Here is a 23,135-nt window from a genome sequence, read left to right on the forward strand (position 1 = left end):
AACAACTACAAGGAGTAGTGGTGTTAGATCTGTGCGACACATGGGTGGAGATGATAGTGATTGGAAACGTAGGGAGGATTTGAGTGACGAAGAAGAGTAATGATACACAATGGAGATTGAAAGCTTTAAGACTTTAGGGTTTTAAGAACAGTCGCTGATAGTTGAAGCTAAGAGGACCTAGTTATGACGAATAGGTTTGGGCAATCATCTAGATTTGAGTATATGAGTGGGTAAGACAACACAGACCACTGTAAGACGCCACGGGAAAGGAAATAACTACATTTTTAAGTGTAGTAACAAATGAAGACAACTTCGCTTAGTGTTGTACCTAAGAGATTAGGTCGAAGAGCAATAAGCAACGATTACCTAGAGAATGTTTGGTTCAAGTTGGTTGAAGAAGATAATCATGTCATGGTTTAGCGATGAAGGATCTACAAAAACGTGGCAACTATGATGGACTTTAGCACGATCATGAATAATCTCCAATCGTGGCATGCAGGACGATAATAGTAGTAATATGAAGTTTACAAAATTTGTTTAAGGTTCAGGCAGTTTTATTTAATTGAATCTAAGTTGGAAAAGGTAGAATTGGGGGGTCTTGGTAAAATTAAAAAAAAATATTCCAAATTTGTTGCCAGGTGAAAGGTGTGGGTATTTTATCGTGTAGTTAAAATAGAAATAGAAATAGAAATAGAAATAGAGATACAGGGAGAAGCATCCCCCTTTCCTTTGAGATTCTAGGGGCCGTGGAGGAGTGAGTGACGTTTTGAACAAAAATGCGACCAAGTTCTCTTCATGGGATGAATTGTGGGTTCCACTTGTCTCTCTCTCTCTCGTCCTTTGTTTACCTCTTTCATTGCAAACCGCAGCGGAGACAAATCCCTCTCCTCTACCCCCGCCTACCCCCCCCCCCCCCCCCCCCCCCCTCCGCCTCTCTCTCTCTCTCTCTCTCTCTCTCTATATATATGTATATTTATAAGCACCCACTCTGGTCTTTCTGTCTCTCGGACGCGCTCTCTGAAACTCTGAAAACCCAAATAGAAGAGCCAACGAATTTGATCATGAAATAAACAATAATCTAATTTCTTTTCCGACAGAGAGCTGAAGGACTCGCTACTTCTGGCCGGGCCCTCCATCTGCTGCTTCAAGAACAGAATCACCGGTTTACGCGGCGCGAGGTGGCCGGCTCTCTTAAAAAGAAAAACTTTTGGCCATTCTTTTCTGGGATTTGCATTCCGTAAGTCCTTAGGTTTTTGTTGGGATTTGTTGTCTGTTCTTTTTCAGGGTTGGTGCTAGTGGAAGAGGAGTTGGCTCAAGGCTGATTGTTGTAAATGCACACCTAGAGATTTGGTCTTCCGTGTTTTCTTGATTAGATTTGTATAAGAAACTGTTGTTGATGGTGGAATAATTTCAGACATATATATAGATATGTATATGTCGGCTTGTGAACGGAAGATAAGATCTGGAAGATTGTCTGGTTCAAGAATCAAGATCAGGGTCCTTGTTTCTTCAGGTACAATTCCTCCTCAATTTGCTTGCATTTCTGGTTTTTGGCTGGCTTAAAGACGGAAAATTTCTGGGTTTTCAATATTATAAATCCCCTTGCTTTATTGGTTTTATTTATGGAGTTAAAAATATTATATCCGTTTTGGCAGCTTTTCTATTTTGGGATTTCTATACATGCTCATCATCTGTACTGTTTTATTCAATCCAATGAATATATACTCGAAATGGAAGGCTAATACAGTTGTAAAGTGAGTCTTGTAAAATATTTTTTATTTTATTCTATTTTATTGGGGTTGGGGGTGGGTGAGAAATAAATTATCGCAAATGGGCGTTTTGCGAAATGTGTGTGAATTATCTGTGGCAAATTGGTTTACACTACTAACCTCTTCTCTCCTCTCTCAATCTAAGTGGGTTTTTGATTTTTTTGGCTTTTGTAGGGTAAATGAGGAGGATCGGAAGTTTAATTTGGTGCTGAGGTTTTGAGTCAATTTGGGGCTAGCAAAAGACTCACAATTACCCATAGATGGATTGAGGAGTGAAGACTCAAGCCATTGAACGCAATGTTAAAGACTTTAGCATCTGTGATATTAATTTCTTCGTTCCTGTCTTCCGCTTCTTCTGCTGATAATGGGTATCCTCGTTGTGATTGCACCGTGGAGGGGTTTCTGAGTGCTGAAAGCATAATGCAATGCCAGAAAGCTAGTGATCTCTTGATTGCGGTGGCCTATTTCTCCATTCCAATTGAACTCCTTTACTTCGTTAGTTGCTCAAATTTACCATTCAAATGGGTGCTCTTTGAATTCATTGCGTTCATTGTTCTCTGTGGGATGACCCATTTGCTCACTGGCTGGACTTATGGTCCACATTCCTTTCATCTAATGCTAGCCCTCACCGTGTTCAAGTTCCTCACGGCTCTGGTTTCCTTCGCCACCGCCATAACTCTCCTCACTCTTTTCCCTTTGCTTCTCAAAGTGAAGGTTAGAGAGCTTTTGTTGAAGAAGAAAGCTTGGGATCTTGGCCGGGAGGTTGGGATCATAAAGAAACGGAGAGAAGCGGGGTGGTGTGTTCGGATGCTTACCCAAGAGATTCGCAGGTCCCTCAACCGGCATACAATTTTGGACACAACTCTGGTTGAGCTATCTAAGACACTAGATTTGCAGAACTGTGCTGTTTGGATGCCTAATGAGGATAGAACAGAGATGGTCCTGACCCGTGACCTGAAGACGATTGGTTCGTATATGTGTAAAGCCTCTATCCCAATTGGTGATCCGGATGTTAGGGAGATCAAGGGGAGTGAACAAGTGAAGATGCTTGGACCCGGCTCCGCACTTGCTGCTTCTAGTGCTCGGGGGTGCGTGGAGTTTGGACCTGTGGCGGCTATTAGGATGCCAATGCTTACAGTTGCTGACTTCAAAGGTGGGACCCCTCAGATGATTCAAACTTGCTATGCTGTACTGGTTTTGGTTCTTCCTGGTGGGCAAGATAGATGGTGGAGCAATGAGGAACTGGAGATTGTAAAGGTGGTGGCTGCTCAGGTTGCTGTGGCTATCTCCCATGCTGCAGTTTTTGAAGAGTCCCATCGTATGAGAAATCAGCTGGTTGAGCGAAATCGAGTGTTGCAATGGGCAAGGCAGGACGCAATGATGGCAAGCCAGGCGAGGAACTCATTTCAGCAGGTTATGAATGATGGGATGAGGAGACCGATGCACTCTATTTTGGGTTTGCTTTCGTTGATGCAGGACGAGAAACTGAGTAGCGAGCTACAGATTCTTGTCAAGGCAATGGTTAAGACCAGCAGTGTGCTCTCTACCGTGATAGACGATGTAATGGATATCTCAATCAAGAATAATGGGAGGTTCCCATTACAAATGAGGTCTTTCCAGCTGCACTCCATGATAAAAGAAGCTGCTTGCCTTGCAAGGTGCCTGTGTGTTTTTCGGGGATATGAATTTGAAATTGAGGTTGAGAAATCTTTGCCAAATCACGTTATGGGTGATGATAGAAGGGTTTTTCAGGTGATCTTGAATCTGCTTGGGGATCTCTTGAGTGGAAATGGAGGAGGTGGGTGTGTGACATTTCGGGTTTCCTCTGACCGTGGAAGTCGGGATCGGAATGCGGCAAAGTGGGCAACGTGGAGACCAATCTTGTCTGATGGCTATGTTTGTGTAAGGTTTGAAATTGGTATTAGAACTAACGACTCCACATTGGGTGTGCAGTTTGGTGGCCAGAGCTACTGCAGCGATGCAATTGAGGAATGCTTGAGCTTCAACGTGTGCGAAAGGCTTGTACAGGTATTACAATTCTATTCCACTTTTGTTCCCATTCAGTTCAATCTTTCTATTCGACTTTGCTGTTGTTTGCATATGCTTTATGACAATTAGTTGCTGTATAATTTTATCAACCTACGCTTTCTGATCACGATGATCTCAAATGCATTCTTCCACGTAAGTTTCTCCTTTGTGTAGTTGAGTCTCATTATGACCCTAAATTTGAAAGACCTGATTGCATTCCGAAAGACTAAACATGATCGTCAAGTTTGTTAAATCGACAAAATGTTTACTGGAGATATCCTGGCCATTCTGTGTGTCTACAGCTGTTTTAGGGCCTGGCTAATATTTGGAGGGCTTTTATGATCGTATAGATATGAAAGGATGTGATACGACACAAATTAACAGATGGGGAAGGAACTGCCCCTGCACTAGCTGTTTGAGTTGCTTCTGTGGCGGTTAAATTCAGTTCGTTAGGCATTTCTATTGCATGATATATGATGGTTCTGTTTCTTGTTTTACTTTCATTTAAATTTTAACTCTTTTTCATTATTATTAATTGGCAGTTGATGCAAGGCCACATATTCGTAGTCCCAAATTCAGATGGTTTCGGTCAAAGCATCACAGTCACGCTTCATTTTCATCTCTCGCCACCAATTGAAATAGGCCTCTCTGAAACTGGAGATTCTTCCGACCATCCACACTCTAACTCCCTCTTCCGGGGCCTTCAAGTTCTAGTAGTCGATGGTGATGACATGAACAGGGCAGTGACCCGGAAGCTCCTTAAAAGTCTTGGCTGCATGGTCTCTGATGTTGCGTCTGGATATGAATGCCTCAATGCTGTTGGCTCGGGCGTCCCTTCCTTCCAAATTTTACTTTTGGATCTTCACCTGCAAGATTTGGATGCCCTCCAAATTGCCGTTGCAATTCGAAAATTTCGCACCCATAGCTGGCCATTGATCATCGCGTTAACTTCCAGTGCAGTTGAAGACATTTGGGAGAGATGCCTGCAGATTGGGATGAATGGAGTTCTTAGGAAACCAGTTCTTTTGGAGGGAATGGCTGAGGAACTTCGACGAGTGCTAATGCTGCCAAACAGAGATGCGTGATGACATGTGCGAAGCTACTACATCATGTGGCAGGAACTGGAGAAAGAGAATACAGATGCAGCATTGCCATGGTGAACACAGCCTTGCATCACCAAATTCTAGCATAGCGATATTAGACAACAGATATAGGTATATATAAACCGAGCTGCTTTCTATTTTCTAGTTCGTGTTTAAACTTTGGTATAATCATGTAGCTAATCTTGTATTTAGGTACAGATAGTTGATGCTATTTCAATACACCCCCTCCCGTCTGTGACCAGTTGAACTTTAAGAGAACATTTGAGTCGATGCTGATTATGCTAGTGGTGGAGAAACAGGATAGATAGTCTGGACTGGATAGACTTGAAAAAATCGGTTTTGTCAAGGCCCAAATTTCTCATCGACTGTGCTAGCCTCTTAGAACAGCTTTCAAAAAGGATTAGTTTTTGTGATACTGTAAATTACCATCAGAGCATTTTGCAAATACATTAATCATCTTCCATGTGCATATACACATTAAAGAATAACATTTCTGTTTTCTTTCTTTCACTTTCTTGTCTCTAATCTCCATTTATTTTCCTTTTCATGAACTTCCCTATTCTAGTTTCGTTTTTCAATCAAAAGATTTGTGTTGATTTTGATTTCTGGAGGATGTGATTCATATGGGAATTTTAGTTTCTGATATTGCAGAGCATCCTCTGTTTCAAAAGTTTCCAGGGCCTCGACTCTTCTCGCATACAGATTCAACATAAATCTCACATTACCTCAAAATTCTTCCTTGTTTTCTCTCTTGCTCAACTTCAAATTTTCTTGCCAAAACGTACCTACCTCCATAGCCCATAGGATTCATCAAGAACCATCATGTGCACTGCACATGGGAGGGCCTAAGCCTTGGGGGAGGCAATGAATATGGAAGGTTGGAAAAAGAATCGTGGTGGAGTTTTCTTGCTTGTGATAATAACAAATGAGGAACCATCCCTGTCCTTCCCTTGTCGCCTTGGAAAGTTCCCTGGGCATTTTCTCGGCCCCCAAACAAGAGAAAAGGATGATTTGGCATTCCTTGTGATTGGCCAGAGCATCATAATATTCCAAGTTGACATCATTTTAATATTTGGCAGGGCCTTGAGAGAGAGGTTAGAATTGGCCACTTCGGAATATTGGGGACTGGTTGCCTCACTTCTTTTCCAGTCAATTCCACCATGGTTTTTGGTGATGGCTCACCTACTTATTCAATGAATCCCAGCTTCCCACTGCCTTCAACCGCTCTTCAAAGTCCGAACAGTTTCAGCTTTTCCCTTTTATCGTCCATCTTTGTCAATTGTGGTTGCGTAAAGGAAGCTCTCCTGTGCTTGCATATGACAAAGTTGTTATATCTGGATTCCATCATTATCATCACAAGCTTTACTGTGTGTTTCAGAGAGGATGGAATGGAAAAGGATGGAAATATTCTTCTTTATTATGTTAAATCATGCCTTGGTTTCTGGGGAAGACGGATATATAATATGAGAATGGAATACACTTGGATGAAAGTATTTTGGGTAAATTTCACCTGTCATCTTCAAGGTTTGCCTAAATTGCACTAATCACCTTTATATTTTTAGATAATTTTTTGTAGTCAAATAAAAATGTTTAATGCTTTTCCCTCTGTCCACACTCTCTCTCTCTCTCTCTCTCTCTCTCTCTCTCTCTCTCTCTCTCTCTCTCTCTCTCTCTCTCTCTCTCTCACTAAATTAAAAAATATAAAAAAAATAAAAATTACAACCCACACCGAAAGAATTCAAATTGGACTTCATTGATGTAGATTGTAATGATTGAAGAACAAGTGATTGGGGATAGGTTACGAGCAACCATCACCAATCACCTACTCAAGGTTCAATTGAAAGAATCTAGATTTCTAAGTTTTTTTAACCTAGATTTCAATTGGGTTCTTGATTGAGCAAAAATTAAAGTCTTTGTTTGATTTAAGGATCAAAATATTTAAATTTAATCAAAATTTATCTTTGCGAGTTCTTCAATTGAACCAAATAACCTAGAGTTTGATCAGAAAACCCAAACCTAGAAACATGTTTGATAAAAGAACTCAAACATTCGGCTCATTTAGAAAATCCAACACTTTGAAAGTTGAAAATAAGAGAGACTTACCATCGCCGCCTTAGCATCTACCTTTACCGTCCTATCGCCACTGCATAGTTCCCAAACCAATGGTTGAAACCCGAATGTGAAATAGCTGGATATTTAGTGATCAATTCCACAACAATCGAAGTTGTCAAATCTTGGCCCCACTGATTAGAGAAAAAAAGAAATAGTTGTTTTATCGTTCATCTTTTAAATATGAGATGATCGTTCCAAATCTAGAATAATATAAAATGATCCAAATGATTCTAAATCTAGAGTAGCACGAATAAAGCCTTAGAGAGAAAAATGGGAAACAAGGACATCATTGTCAAATGGTGGTCAAACCGACATAATGACTTTTGTTGAACTTTAAAGGTGAGAGATGAAGAAAAAAGAGAGGTGGAGATGAGGGATAATGAAATGTTATATATGCACGAGTGTGCGGCTAAAATGGTCATTTTCAATACTTTATTAACCTCAATACAAATAAATGCTATTTTTTGAAAATACAAAAATAATCGGCACAATTTTAACAAACTATAGAAGTGTTATGTAAAATTTATCCAAATATTTTTCATCTTCCTCCACACTTCACACTTTTTGTCCCTTTTGGTTGTGGTGAATTGATGGAATAAAATTGAATATAAAAATTGATTTGTTTCCATCCATCACCTTTAATAATTTTATAAAGGTTCAAATTTTCCATAACTTAATGAAATTTCATCTTTCTACTATTTTGCCATTCTATCCATTTTTATTTTATACTATTCTAAATAAGGAGAAAACTATTTTATATTCCTTTATATAATATATTACTCTCCCAAATAAGGAAAAGATATTTTAGGTTAAATTTTATTATCATGTCTCTCCCAAAAACAGCTTTAATCGGCTTCATATAGCGATTGGAATCCATATGACTTGTAGCCCATAATCTTGGAGGCCCGATTTGCTATATTGGGCCTGTGCCCCATTTTAACCTTTCTTAATTAACCTTTTTATTATATAATTCCAAATTAATTTTCCCCTTTAAATAAATAAAATGAGAAGCTTAAGAAAATAAATCATACTATTTATACATCAAGAGTTACACATTGAACTAGGCATGCACACAAATGATTAAAATATCACTCATGCTCATTGTCGCCTCACTACCTCGCATTGACTCGTCGCCTTCCGCTATCTTATTATCTTGGGTGATGAATACTTTAATCATGTGTCTTACCATCTCACGTTGCCTCATTATTTTGGGTAAGGGATATTTTTATCATTTTAATTGTGTTGTGTAGTACAAATAGCATTTTTCAAATAAAATATGTCTAAAGGTGTGTGTATAAATATATAAATCATGTTGGCTCTTAATCCATGCAAATACAAACACAAAAGTAAAAGAAGATTCCTTTTCAAACTCTTGAAAGGTGAAGACAATTAAATAATTAATTAAGATGGTTAAATTAATAATATCTATTAGCGTAACACGACAGCTATCTCTACTAATTATTAATAAAACGTATAAAAAAAGGTTATCATTATATGAACGCACACATGATTCACTAAGAAATTATTCAATGAAACCGGTCATTAATCCACTACTTAATGTTCGCACGTGGAAGAAGACATCACTTTGTTTTCTGATTATTATTTAACTATATGATATAATTAGTGTTAAATGTATGCAATAATAAGATAAAATATCTGACATTGAGCACAAGCACCAGTGGTCTAGTGGTAGAATAGTACCCTGCCACGGTACAGACCCGGGTTCGATTCCCGGCTGGTGCATTGTATTTTTTTTTTCTTTTATTAATTTTAAATTTTATATCAAAATTGCGTCCAATATTCAACTATTCTCCACGTAAGGGGAGAATCTGCAACGTGGCGTAAAATTAGTAGCTGATTGCCAAATCAGCTCAGCAATTTGCAAGGTGTCAGTGCTTAAGCATACGTGGGCGTGCAATTTGTAATATATTTGTAGCATTTATTTATTAAAATTAAAATTAAATATATACATATATATATATATAGAGAGAGAGAGAGAGAGAGAGAGAGTCTATTAAAGTCTATTTTCAGACGTTGGGAAGAACGCGGAGGGACGACGAAAGTTCGTCCAGCTTGTCCGCCACATGGCGTCCTTTCATTGGTTGGGTAGTCACTTCATCCAGTTTTTAAGGCAGCACGTGGGACCTTGTGTAACCCACTCGGTTCTTCCGTCTTATCAGATATGACTTGTTTATTAAAATAACTATAATTTTAAATATTATTATTATTATTTTATTTTTTAAAAAATATTATATTATTAAAATCAAATAATATAATAATTATTCGATACGAATAAATACAAGACGGTGGATGTGGGCCCCACCCCTTACCAGCCCTAGTCAAGAACAGATCTCTTTATTTTGATAGATAATCTTTGTTAATTGAACCAGAAAAGGTAAGATTTAAAAAATATTATTTTTATTATATTATTAATTTCATCTTATAATTTATTAAAAATAAGAAGCGTAATTTTTTATTTGAGATCTTACGGATAATAAAAAAATAATTTAGATATCTTATTTTATAAAAATACAATTCTCAATATATTTCAAAATATAAAAAATTATAATATAATTTTATCTTCTTTATTTTAAAGACTCACTTTTAATTATAATTTTAAATTTGGAATCATGAAACATTATTCATATTTGTTTGTAGGGTTTAGAGCTCACTTACTTTTGAGTGGGGCCTTTAAAGAATCGATCAATTTCAAATCATGATGTTTGACAAAAGAAGGCAGCTGTGTTCGTGCCACAGACGGGCGGGGGGTGGGGCTTCTGGAACTTACCATATTAGCATCCACTTAAAACAGGAATTAATTTTGTGCTTTCCATTTTTATACTATTCTTTTGGTTTGGGCATAGAAGATCCTTTTTATAGATGGATGATGAGACACACTAAAGTCATATTATTATTATTATTATTATATATATATCTATCTATCTATCTATGCTGCCACGTTAATTTAACATGGTATATATAACCTCTCTCTCTATGACTTTGGGCGCTTGCTTTGAATAATTATTGCATCCAACTAATTTGCTAACTATTTATTGGTCCAAAAGGTGAAATCGTCCACCCGAGCGAACTAATCCGCTAACTATTTATTGTTGCATAGCCAAAGTTGATGAATGTATATATTCAATAGCAACCCACCCTTGTGTTAGTTACTGTTATTTTTCCAACCTCTTAATTAGAGTCTAGTTAATTAACATTAACTACAACTAATTAATTAAGATTATTATTATTATTATAGAAAGATTTGGCTAAAATTAACATATACACAGCACTATATATGTAGTTTTATGATTATTTACTACCCTAACAAATACATATATTTTAGACTTATAAAATTGGGTTTAAAATTGAACCAATCATTATATAGAATTGACTAAATCTATCCTAATAAAACTTGGGTTAGTTTGATTTGATTCTCAATTCTAACTACTTACGATAATCTATTAATTTAAAAATTTTATTATATAAATTCTAAATAAAAAATAATAATAGTCAACATTCAACAAACAATAAAGCATACATGCATGTTGAAGTCTAAAAATAATAAACATACATATTATATATATTTTTTTATTTATGTATATGAATGATTTGAATTCAAAATAGAACTAATCTCAATCGAATTCGATTTTTAAACGTAATCGATCGATATACTTTCAAAATCAAATAGGATTAAATCAATCATATTAATTTGATTCAACCCACGAAATTACTACGACGGAGAACTAATCAGGAAGACTTTTCGAAATAAATACATTATATTTTGCGGGATCCCTTAGCTCAATGATGATGACTCTTAACTATATGATGAAGTGCATAGTTTAATTTAAAAAAATTAGGTTAAACTTAATTGGTTTAAATAGATGGGGGAAGCCGATGTGTACTCCATGACAAGGGCACGATTCCACGATTGAATTTCAGCATCCATCCATCCATCCATCATGAAATGCAAATTAAATTTGGCTCAAAGTACAATTTGGTCCACATTAATGAGTGGTCTACATTTCATTAAGAGCGAAGGTTAAGTGGGGTTTAAGAGTTAGTTGGCTTCTTTCTTACATGCCAATGAGTAGTGGGGTGCCCTACAACTACAAGGGCCAGCAAAACTGGCCAAAGTAAAAAGCGATCGAGAGAACAATTTAATTAGTTTAATCGGGTCTTTGGTAGAGCTAGCTAGCGAGTAATCATTGAAGCAATTAGGAGGGCCCGTCATAGTGTTAGTGTGTGTGTGTGTGTGTGTGTGACACTTTATTAATTTCCCACTGGAATGTTTTAAACAAGCTGCTAATTGGTAATTATTCTTTAATAAGGTTTTATTATCGTGCGACGCGTGAGTCCATGTGAAGAGGGCCCTTCATGTTTTACCTATACCCCTAGAATGGATCCAAACTATTAAATAATTTCAAGTGTCTCTAGGATACCTTTTTAATTAGTAAACACAATTTTAAATTAATTTAGGTAAGTCCATATAAATATATATATATATATAAGTTTGATCTCGTTACTTAATTTATACTAAATAATATTGATATGATAACTTAAATATAATAATTGAATAAGATAGACCTCACATCATTATATTTAAATTGTCACATCAACGTTACTTAGGATAAATTAAGTAACATTATTTAAGAAATTAAAACTTTTATATATATATAATAAATAATTTTATTATATATATATACCTTCAAGTGCCTCTAGGATACATCTTTTTAATTAGTAAACACAATTTTAAATTAATTTTATGTAGGTCCATATATATATAATATATAGTTTTGATTTTTTAGATAATGTTATTTAGTTTATACTAATCAACACTAATATAATGATTATATGAGAGTCACTCATTTAATTTTTTTAACATAATAATTTTATATTGTAGATCTCATATCATTATATTTGAATTGTTACATCAACACTGTTTAATATAAACTAGGTAACATTCCTTAATTAGAAAATCAAAATTCTCTCTCTATATATATAATAAAATTATTTTTAGTCCAGACTATATTTATTTTTTACAATTTAAGATATAAAATATTTTAAATATTGCTTATGATGGCCAAACTCATATTTTTCCAGTCCACTAAACTTTACACGAAGAGCCTATCACCTCCCTAAATTTTAAATTTGACATATTAAATACTTAATATTTATAATTTATATTTATTAATTACCTAATTATCTAATTAACACTGAGTGTATAATAGATATGCCAATATTGAACACGTGAAAATAAAGTAGAAAAACATAACACTCAATGGTCACCAGATTACAAACTCACCAATAGATAAGTTTTGGGTCGTCGATAGAAGCAAATAGAATGGGGAAGAGTAGGTCAGTCGCGGGTCGTCAATTAAAATAAAGAAAAAGGGGAATGGTAGGTCGATCGCTAGTTGTAGAAGGGGAAGAGTGGGTCGATCGCGACTCACGGGTTCTCGATCAAAGCAAAGAGGAATAGTCAAGATAGATATGGCCGACGAAAAACTCGATTTTTTCGTTCGAGCCAACTAGAGACGAAAACGAAGACGACAGCCAAAAGCGAAAGAGAAGACATATGAAGGAAGGATCAATTCTGTCAGTTTTTTCTTTTATTCTTCATTTCTTCAATTTTTCTTCCTTGTAGCTTAACTTGCTTGTAATTGATGCATATTATTTTAAATCATGTTGGATTGTGGATAAGAATAAATTATAAATGTTAACTATTTAATATGAGTTTAATGAATTAAAAATAGTCAACCTTGTGTATATATGTAGACGAACCTTTTCTTTAACCTTTCTGAAAAGATCACGTGAAGTAGAAACAAATCGTTTTCGGATATGTCATCAGTCATGGAATTTAAGCTCCATTCGCGGAACTATTTGGTTGATTGATTTGAAGCCTGCAATGAATAATTTATGTAAACTCCAATAACATATGGTATACTTTTCCATTTTTCATCTTATATAGAATTGAATTAACCTACCAATGCATGGGTGGGTTTGAATTCTAATTAAACTTCCTTCTTTTCAAATACCATAGAATAGAACGACATATAACTATGTATGTATGCATTTTATCCTCTTTACTGTCGTTAAAATTGATGGTTGGACCTCTACACAACCACATACTTTGTTGGTGCTTTTGATTTTTACATTTTTTTTTCTCTTTGCTAGATTAATTCATTGGTTGGGTGACCCTCAGATTCAAAGTTTTGTAAATGGGTTAGCTAGTTAGGTTGTCCGTTTTAATGTCATTTATCTCAATAAAAAATAAAAAATTAAAATTAAAATTACTGCCGGAACAAGACGAGCATTGAATAAACAACACTTAGACAAGACTTCACAAAAAAGTAAGATAACAAGAGTTAATCCACTAAACTACTGAGCAATGTTACTTGTATATTCAAATTGATGATGTTTATGTCGACACCTCGTTAGTCAATTACCGGTACACCCCTCATTAAATCATTCAAATATCTGCACATGTATTGTTTGAACGAGTTACCAATACACTCTTCATTAAATTATTTAAGTGAAAAGTATATTAATAATTGATTAATGAGATATTAACATGAGTCTCAAACTAGATGTGTACACACCATTACTTTCGTCTAAATAAGCATGCATAAATTTAACAATACGTCTATATATCTAGCAAAATCTAAAAAAATTCAACAAGGGTATAGCACTATGTTTTTAATTTCTTCTGTGTAAATTGTGTAAGAGAACGATTTCAAAATCTCTAAATTAACAATGAAAACTTAGAAACTCGATATTGTCTGAGTTTTCCAAATTCATTTTAACTTTGGAAGTTGTATTTTTCAAATCTCTTATCTTCTATTTGTATATTTTTGTATTTCAACAAGGTTTCTAATCTTTTGTTCTCTATGGTGTCGTAATTTTCTGAAAATTTGATATTATTTTCAACAATGGAACAGTACCCCAGATTTTATATAAAATTAGAGATAGAATTGGAAAACATTTTCCACAGCAAAATAACTCCTAATACATTGTTCTTATGTTGTTTGTTACTTAGCAATTGAGACGATAAATTTTGCTATTTGCAGCCCAAATATCTTTTTTTTTAAAGAAAATCTCTTGTCACCCTACTTTCAAAACGAATAATCACATCAAGGGATCCAGATGAAAAGTACAAAAAAAAAATTATGGTATTTAAGGGTATTGATATTTTGTACAACACATAATATTTTGTAAAACATGAATAGTATATTATATATAGACATTTCCTGCAATGTTACGCAAAATATCATTTATATTATATAGGGATACCGATGTTTTGGGTGCCATAAAAGTTCCCCACTGAAGTAACAAATAAAACATAATTTAGAAACAGCAAATTAACCCACATAATATGAGTGAACTAAGAGTACTAGTTTAGGTCAAAAGTGTAGATAATGAGGAACCAGGACCCCTGCATAAACAGACTGACCAAAACAAGCACAGACCTAAAAAATAAGAGAGACCAAATTAAAATCTCCTGTAAGAACGAACCTAAACAGGGCAACTAACAAAGGTTCATAGGCTTAGTTCTCTTCTAATGTTTGAACTTGGAATTAAACCCACAATTGTACCTGCAGAGACAAATAATTAAAAGGATTAATTAAGAACATTTCGATGCATGAAGGCTACTTTGATCAGTTAGAACAAGCCTGTGATGGATCTTCATTTTTGTTAGAGATCAAAAGGAATTAACCAGCATACTAGCTAATTGTGAAGACTTTTCTAAAACAATTAATGCTATTTATTTGGAGAATTTCCATATATAAATAAGTGATCTACAGAAGATGACAACATCTAGCTTTAGCAAAATTGAAATGATTGATGCAATTGAATCAATAAATCAAAATTAAGGTGTCATTGCCAACAAACGTAAGCAATTGAGGTGGATATATAATTACATGGGTGGTTTTTTCAGTAACTAATTAAGAATATACCACTCAAAACCTAGATAGTGAATTTGAGATCTCAGACTCATTAATATTGTCACCTAAATACCACTGATCTGCACAACTTCAGTAGTATGAATAATTGCGCTGTTAAATTATTAACATCACCCAAAACCTAATGTTTAATTTACATAACTTCAGCAAAAAACATCTTTTTGAGCTGTTCAAAATCAACAAACAGTAAAACACAAAGAGAAACCCAAAATCTCACTGCATCAATTTGGAGGGATATGGGAGCAATGGCCAGGCACCAAGCGAATGAATAAATGAATTAAATTTGAGAACCTGATGGAAGGTAAAGAATAATCCACAGCCAAAAAGAGCACCAAACCTGCCATTCCAAGAACTCTTGAGCCACCTGCGTGAGAGAGAGAGAGAGAGAGAAAGAAAGAGAGTGGGAGAGGAGGGCTAATCTAACAAATAGGGAAATACCATATTAGCAAAATAAAGTAGTATTAAGAATTTGTGGGCTTTAAATGAAAGCACTGACGAAGATTTGAGGGTTAGGAACAAGAAAGAAAGAGAAGAATTAGAAAGAAATAAAACCATCTCTTTATTGCAATTGACACAAAGGAAAGGGCAACCTTCAAGAAGCCTTATATATATTATATACATAGACTACTAGGGATTTTAGCCCCATTGGATCCAAGACTGAAGAAGCTGCTGATCATTCTTTCTACTATTATGAAGATTTATAAGATTAATTCGTAAAATTAAGTAAAAAACAAATACTATTATTCCAGAGTCGTCTTGGTGAGCGGAGCTTGTGCCCTAGAAAGGAGGGCGGGCGCGGTTCCAAGGATAAGCGTGATCATGGCTAAGTTGCCCGCCGTTAGGCATGAAATTAGGTGCCAAATTGTAGATTGACAAAGAGGGTGGATCGGGCAGGCTCTGGTGCTGCTGCCCGCTGCCACTTCCACTACCACTACCTTCCGGTGGCGGAGCCTGGGCCTCGTCTTCCTCCTCCAGCGGCAATCTCTCATAACTAGCACCAGAAAACGTGGCAGCAATCACCATGACCGGGCCGGCAGCTATAAGCGGCCCGACCACGCTCCCGCCGACCACCTGCCCCTGCCCGCCGGACATATACACGGTCAGGCCGGTAGAGCCAGGCGGAGCCGGCCCCGGCAGGAAAGCGCCGGTCAGTGACAGGATTTCGAACCTCCCATGAAGCACCACCACGGCGCTCGCCGCAGCCGGCTGGCGCAGCGTCACGTTGGTGACTGAGCCGCTCCCGCTAAGAACGCAAACCCCTCTCTGCCGCCGACGGGCGAACTGGGCTATGCACTCGGCGACGTCGGTGCCGCCGGCCACCTCCATGACGTGGCTGCGCAGCGCGTTGGGGCTGTCCCGAGTGACGAAGATTGGCGGCTTCGGCTTGTTCCTGGATCCCGGCGGCCTGCCTCTGGGCCGTCGAGTTCCAACTTCCACTGCCCCTTCTCTAGGCTCGTCTGATCCGTTGTCTTTCTCTTCATCGTCGTCCTCCCGGCCTGTACTCCCGTTGCTCCTTGTGTTTATGGAGATCTCCAGATCTTGTTTGCTCAGCAACGGTGAACTACTCGCCGGGGCCGGCTCTATCCCCGCCAAGCCCCCTGGTAGTCCGGTCCACCACCTATTAGCCAGGATTGCAAATTCAGTTCTTTCTCCTTTTCCCTGTTAATTTACTTGGGAAAAAAAAAACCAGTTTTGTGGAATCAAGCACACAGAGAGAGAGAGAGAGAGAAGTGTGTTGGAAGATTATCAACAGGAGAAAATTAAATAGAAAGAACAGAAAACACACCAACAAGAAGAGAAGTGATCAAAGTGGGTGAGATCGAGAACAAAGAACAGATGCAAAAAACGAAAAACCCTTGACAGAATCAAGCACAAGTTATAGGGAAAAGGGGAGAATAAAGCACTGCAGCTCACAGATTGGAAAAACTATTGACTGTGTGAATCAATATTGTATGTGCATGTCCATACATATAATATGTGTGTGTGTGTGGAGTACATTTGTTTATAGTAAAATTAATTAATATATATAAGAGGAACAATACTATTGGCTATATTTTAATATGATTTCTTTTTGTGGTTGGGGTAGAACAGGTAAGCTTAGGTTATTTAATTTCTTAGGTGTAAATTAGTCATTCTTTCTTTTGTTTATTCGTATCATTTGTCTATCATATGCTCCATAAGTTTATTTGACAGCCATTTAAGAGATAATTCTTCTCTTTTCTGCCTTCTCTCCAACCACTTCTGCGATACCCATATCCCATATGGGGTCATCATATAATATATAGGCGCCCAAAATCCCTTTTAGTCTTTGCTAATTAATGACTTTCGACTACTTCAATCGTACGTGAATAAGAGAGAAGGATTGATTGATGGGAAAAGTAAAAAAATAAATAAATTATAATTGTCAAACAATATGTTTTCATTAACACCCAATTGGATAAAAAGATGATTAAACTAAAATGAACATTTTGAAAGCGATTAGTAATGAATAGTAGTTGATTTGTTTGTACAATTTTTTGGGAAGAAAATGAAGCTTAAAAGATATGATAATTAACTACTTCAAAGGTTAGTTGTCTCTTTCAAAGTAATTAATATTGCAAAGATTAATTTTTCTTTTTCTTATAATAAAGTTGGTACTGTATATATATTGTCATCAAATTAAAAGAGGCATTTTTAAATGTTTTCGGAATATTATATATCACTGATTATATATATTTCTTAGTAAGTTATTAAACAGTAATTAACTAAGATTCTATGTTTTATAACATATAATTATAGTCACAATTACGACATATAATTACTTTATAGTTGCAAAATAAAATATGGTATTACGATATAATTATAAAATAGTATAATTAAGATGCCATATCGTGTGTTCTATTTAGAAAAATATTTAATAATACGCATGCATATGTTGTACAAATATTATATGTTTGATGTATCACCTCCCAACTACAATTACATATATAGTATTAGCTGATTGTATGAAGACTTTGATCATTAATTAACTCACAGTATATTAAGATAATTTATAATAAATTTATCCATTTGCAAGATTAAGATCGTATTTATTTTATTGATATTAATATCATATTAGCTAATTGCATATAAAAAATTAAATTGTAGTTGATGCAGAAACGACCCCATTTTACAAATTAATTAAAGAACCCCTTGGAAGAGTTAATTTCATGCATTATTTTATTGGTTTATGGTACTTTTTCCTAGTAAGAGATGCTTTGACTGTGAAAATGGTTGAATAATCATAAATCATAGCATCCTAAGATATGGACCATTGTCTGGACTTGTGGGTTGTGATAAAAGATGTGTTAATAATACATCAAACTAGTTAAAATTTTAATGAGATTTATTTTTTTTAGGGTTTTTACGAATGGTGATGAAAAGAGTAATAACGCATTAAATTAGTTAAAGCTAAAAGGAGAATTTCTTTCTTCAAATTAAGGGGATAATTTTTAAGTTTCATAAGTCTGATTAATATTCAAGAACCAGTCAATTTTTAATAAGAGTTTTGGTCTTCGTCTCTTCTTATCCTTTTCCGCTTTTTTCAACAGTTGCTTTTGGCTCTATTTGTTTAGACTATTGATATTTTTTGAATGAACATCTGTTTGCTTGTCAATCCTTCTCAACCCCTCACTACTTGTCCCTACCTCTTTCCTGTCATTCTTTTGATAACATGTTTTGGTTAAGGTTGCAATCGAAGGTATCCAATCAAATTGAATTTTACTTAGCTCAGACTCAGCTTGGTGAGTTAGTTTTTAGGCTCAAGCTCGGACTCGTCAACAACAACAGATAGAGAGAAACGTGTGCTGCAGCAAGTGGCGACAATAAACAGTGCTTTAGAAAGGCAATGGCGAACTACGTACCGCAGGCGAAAACAGTGAGTGTGCGACGACAAACAACAGCAGTGGTGGGAGGCAGCAACGGGCGATGGCGGCACAATAGGGTGTGTGCAATGGTGGCAAGCAAAGATAGTGCACTGCAGGCGATAGCAGAACAGCGAAAGGCAATGTGCGATGGCGGCAAAAAGCGGCAGCTAGCAGTGGTTCAACCTCAGATAAAGACTTGGAGCGACGATAGGTGCTGGTTGTGGGCAATGTCTCTGCTTGCCTGTTGAGTTTGGCTTCTTCAATCTTCTTCATTTTTTATGATTTTTAATTCAAACAACTATTTATATGATGTTTGACTTAATTTAATTTGTTATTTTTTTATTATTATATATATTATATTATGTTAAATGATTAAATTAATATCTATTAATTTAAACTATTTAATTTAATTATATTATTATAATAATTTAAAATTTAATAACTTTATGTTAAAATTGTAAATAAATATATTAATGTATTAATAAATAACTTTGTTCATAAATTAATTGTGAATTTCTAATTATTCAATATATTTATGAACTTTTAATTGAATTTATTAGAATTCACGAGTTTTTAGTTCACGAGTTTTAACGAGTCAAACTTTACTAAAATCGAACTTGACTCATTTAAAAAAAAAAATTAAGATTCAAAATTAAACTCAATCTCAATCTCGATTCTTTAAACTAAAGGAATAAATTAAAATAATTTTTTATCATGTCAAATATTCAATCCCTCCCAATCGACTCGGCTAATTTTTTTTTTTTTTTAATATATATATATATGTGTGTGTGGAATAAGGGAGAAGACGATGAATTAAGGGTACCCACTGGGCGTACATGCTTGGTTGAGTTGCATTTTGTAGGCCCTTGTTTTTGTTAAGTTTAGCTTTTTTTAATCTTGTGTTTGCTTATTTTGTTCTTTGCGAGTCTTTTGTCTCCGTCCTTGTACTTGGCGCATGTCTTATGTGAGTAATTTTTTTTATATTCATTAGTCGGTTGTTTTAATTAATTTTTTTTTTTTGTTAAGTCAACTATTTTAAATACGATTTTTAATAGAGATAATTAATTAATAACTTTATTAAAATTTTATATTATAGACTTTAACTAAATAAATTAAAATTTAATATATTATTATATTTATTATTACCAACATACAATAATAAACTTATTTAATTGAAAACGTCATTATCATAAACAATAAAGATAATGAAGATACCAGATTGAATCTAGTATCATCGACGTATGTTTTCTGAAATAAAGACCTATTTATTTATAAAAGAATATAGAGTAATTCTAAATTTTTTAGAATTAGAATTCTCACAGATAATATTTATCGTAATATTTTAAAATTTCATTTAGATTAAAAAATTTTATAGATGATATATACCATTTTTGTAAAATTTTTAAAGGAATTTTTGAATATCAAAGTTAGCCAATTTGCCCGTTGTGCTTGACCTTCCTGCAATTAGGAAAAATTACACATTTTTAGTCTAGAAAATTAATTTGGATTTTCAGACATTTGTCTATTGACACAATAATATTGTTATTTCAGAGTTAATTAGAAATGTAATTATTTTTTCTAAATAAAAATAAAAAATTAACTTAAGAGTTCAAACCAATGTCATCTTTAAGACTTCATTATGACATTATTAGTTTTTGTTGTGTTCAAGAAAATAGTTCCAAACGCTAAGAGAAAGACTCAAAAATCTATTGGAAGAAAGAAATTCATGAAAACAAGTTACATTTGTCAAGTCTTGAATGATCAAGAAATCTAAGAAATATTAATTATGACATTATTAGTTTTTGTTGTGTTCAAGAAAATAGTTCCAAACGCTAAGAGAAAGACTCAAAAATCTATTGGAAGAAAGAAATTCATGAAAACAAGTTACATTTGTCTAAAGTCTTGAATGATCAAGAAATCTAAGAAATATTAATCGAATGACCAAGATTAAAAGACAAATCAATTAACCTCACTCAAGAGCCTCTCTTGAGGTCTTCGAGAAACCCTTTTAAGAATTCATTGGTCACTCCATCATTATTATTATTTATGAGACTTTCGTGGATCTCCAATGTACTTGCTTACAAATATGACAAAGAGTCCGAAATGCCCACCAAAAATTGTAACTCTTCCTCTACTCATCAATCTCTTCTCGTCTATAAATGAAACTCTCTTCTTCTAACAAAATTATATTTATAACCCTACTCAAACTATAACTCTACTTACTTTTTACATTCTATACACTTATACAAAGACTAATTTAATTTTTGAATGGCCCACGTAGGAGGTCAATTATGCCCCTAATCAATTTCTTCTTCGCAGATCACCCATTCTTTGTTGGTCGGTCGTAGAATTTGATCAAGACACTCTCATACATAAAAGTATTTATTATTATTTTTAGAGAATAATAATTTCATAACTTAAATTAATAAATTATGTGACGTAATCCCCAAATTCTTACTAGACAAAACAGTCAAACTCACAAAAACTTTAAATTAATATTTCCAGTCTTTCTAATGAAATATTTTAAGGGAAGCAAAATACGAAATACGTTTCCCAAATTAATAAAATAAATAAATAAACAATCATATATGTCTACTTGATATACACTGCATTCAATCTACGGCCGGCTAAGTACAAAGGGCACTGCTGGTGGTGGTGGTGGTGGAGCCGGGTCATAGCCGAACGGAGCCGCCGGGTGTACCCACTTCTTGAACACAATCTCCTCCTTCGTCACCTGATTATTCCGGTATCTGACCTCCTCCTCCGTCAGATGATCCGACGATGGCGACGTCGCCAGGGGTGATAGCAGAGGGATCGCAATCTTCCAATCCGAGACCCGGCTGATCTGCATCGACGGCGGCGATAGGTTTCGCAACCGGCTCGCCTGCCGGCTGTCGCAGGAGCTGCTCCTCTGTGTCTCCGCCATGTCCACTTGCAGAAGGGAAACTTAAGAGAAATTTGTGCGGGTGCGTGTGCGTGTGGAGAGATAGAGATTGAAGTGAGAAGAGAAGCTCATCGTTGTGAGGGTATTTATATGGGCCGTCACGCGGCTTAACGCGCAGAAGCCAGAAAAGAAGCGCGCACGCCGACTGAAAAGCCTTCTCCTTTAGTTAAAATATATATATATATATGTAATTGAATATAAATGTAATTTTATTTTGCTTAATTGATAATAAAATAATGTAAATATTTAAAATTTGTATCTTATCATAAATTAATCACTCTATTTAACTTTTACCATTACAATCACTAAATTTTAGCTTTTGTTTAAATTCAATCCTCCTTTTAATTTCTTTTCAAATTTTGTAGTGTTAAAGTGTTGACAAAATTTGATAAGAATAAAATGGAGAACTATTTTTTAAAAAATTAACAACAATTAAAGTATAATAAGTTAATGATTAATTTATTATAGAATATAAAAATGAAATAGGAAGAACTTGATCAACGGAGAGTAAAAGTTCGGCTTATCTGAACTAATCAAATCGAGCTAATTGAACTTGTCGATTCGATTTGATTTTTTTTTTTGTATCAATTCGATTTAGTTAAAATTTTTTTAGAGTTTGATTTTTAATTTTTAGTTAATTTTTAATTAAAAGAACCGAATTAACTAAACCAATCGAATTTTAAAATGACCAATTACTTCAATTTTCTTGAATTTTTTTTATGTTTCTTTAGTTTAATCAGTTCAATTAAGTTTATACGATTTGAGTTTAGTTTTTTTTTTATTTGTTAGTTTTATTTTTCGAGTTAAAATCGATTGGTCCAGTTTGATTTTGTTCCTTAATTAGTGGATTTTGGTTAGTTTAGTAACCAAAGTGATTTTGTGCATACCCTTAGGTGTGATTTATTTTAGGTTGCATGAAAACAAAAATAGGAAACGAATATGATACGAAACGAAAAAAACGAAAACAGTATATTTCAAAAAAGTAGAAAAATGTGTGAATGCAAAAATATATGAGTATTTTTGTAAATATAATTTTGTTATAAAAAATACTTACTAAATGTAAAAATAAATACAAATTTTGAATTAGAGACCAAAAAAAAAAAATTTCTAACTTAGGTAAAGTTGAAATTTTTTTTGACTCCAACCTTTTCATGGTTGGAAACACGTTTATAATATTTTTATAATATTATAAAATAAATTTAAAATATTTTAAAAATTATAAAAAAATTAAAAAATATTTTTTAATATTTCTTGACATTTTAATATAAAAAATGTTTCAGACTCGCCATGGTGTTTGGGGAATTTATTCTTGTTTCAAATTTTATAAAAATTCA

At 34.5% G+C, this 23,135-nt stretch overlaps 3 protein-coding genes and 1 non-coding gene across 6 annotated transcripts; 2 read left to right on the forward strand and 2 right to left on the reverse strand.

Annotated features, from left to right (window-relative positions):
* Positions 1–920: 920 nt before the first annotated feature.
* Positions 921–6,481, forward strand: LOC127812063 (ethylene receptor 2-like). Of its 3 annotated transcripts, none has more exons than XR_008025813.1 (4): positions 921–1,513; positions 1,944–3,797; positions 4,340–5,011; positions 5,980–6,481. XR_008025813.1 is itself a non-coding variant. In XM_052352362.1 (4 exons), exons 3-4 carry the CDS (start codon positions 2,067–2,069, stop codon positions 4,880–4,882), a joined length of 2,274 nt encoding a protein of 757 aa, XP_052208322.1. In that variant the 5' UTR covers positions 921–1,178; positions 1,285–1,513; positions 1,944–2,066; the 3' UTR covers positions 4,883–5,410. The 3 variants fall into 3 exon arrangements, 2 of the variants coding, with proteins under 2 accessions (XP_052208322.1, XP_052208321.1); XM_052352362.1 differs by lacking the exon at positions 5,980–6,481 and having other exon boundaries at positions 921–1,178; positions 1,285–1,513; positions 4,340–5,410; XM_052352361.1 differs by lacking the exon at positions 5,980–6,481 and having other exon boundaries at positions 4,340–5,410.
* Positions 6,482–8,684: 2,203 nt separating this feature from the next.
* Positions 8,685–8,755, forward strand: TRNAG-GCC (transfer RNA glycine (anticodon GCC)). The gene has a single exon. It is a non-coding gene; the product is annotated as a tRNA-Gly (tRNA).
* A 6,753-nt stretch (positions 8,756–15,508) lies between these two features.
* Positions 15,509–19,130, reverse strand: LOC127811241 (AT-hook motif nuclear-localized protein 20-like). The gene is made up of 3 exons (XM_052350950.1): positions 18,855–19,130; positions 16,760–16,899; positions 15,509–16,591 (listed from the first exon to the last, which is right to left on the reverse strand). Exons 1-3 carry the CDS (start codon positions 19,128–19,130, stop codon positions 15,751–15,753), a joined length of 1,257 nt encoding a protein of 418 aa, XP_052206910.1. The 3' UTR covers positions 15,509–15,750.
* A 2,200-nt stretch (positions 19,131–21,330) lies between these two features.
* On the reverse strand, positions 21,331–21,868 carry LOC127811943 (uncharacterized protein At4g14450, chloroplastic-like). Its single transcript, XM_052352154.1, has one exon. It carries the CDS (start codon positions 21,781–21,783, stop codon positions 21,475–21,477), a length of 309 nt encoding a protein of 102 aa, XP_052208114.1. The 5' UTR covers positions 21,784–21,868; the 3' UTR covers positions 21,331–21,474.
* Positions 21,869–23,135: the final 1,267 nt, after the last annotated feature.

Source organism: Diospyros lotus, chromosome 10 (assembly GCF_014633365.1).
Source record: "Diospyros lotus cultivar Yz01 chromosome 10, ASM1463336v1, whole genome shotgun sequence".
Classification (NCBI taxonomy): Eukaryota; Viridiplantae; Streptophyta; class Magnoliopsida; order Ericales; family Ebenaceae; genus Diospyros; species Diospyros lotus.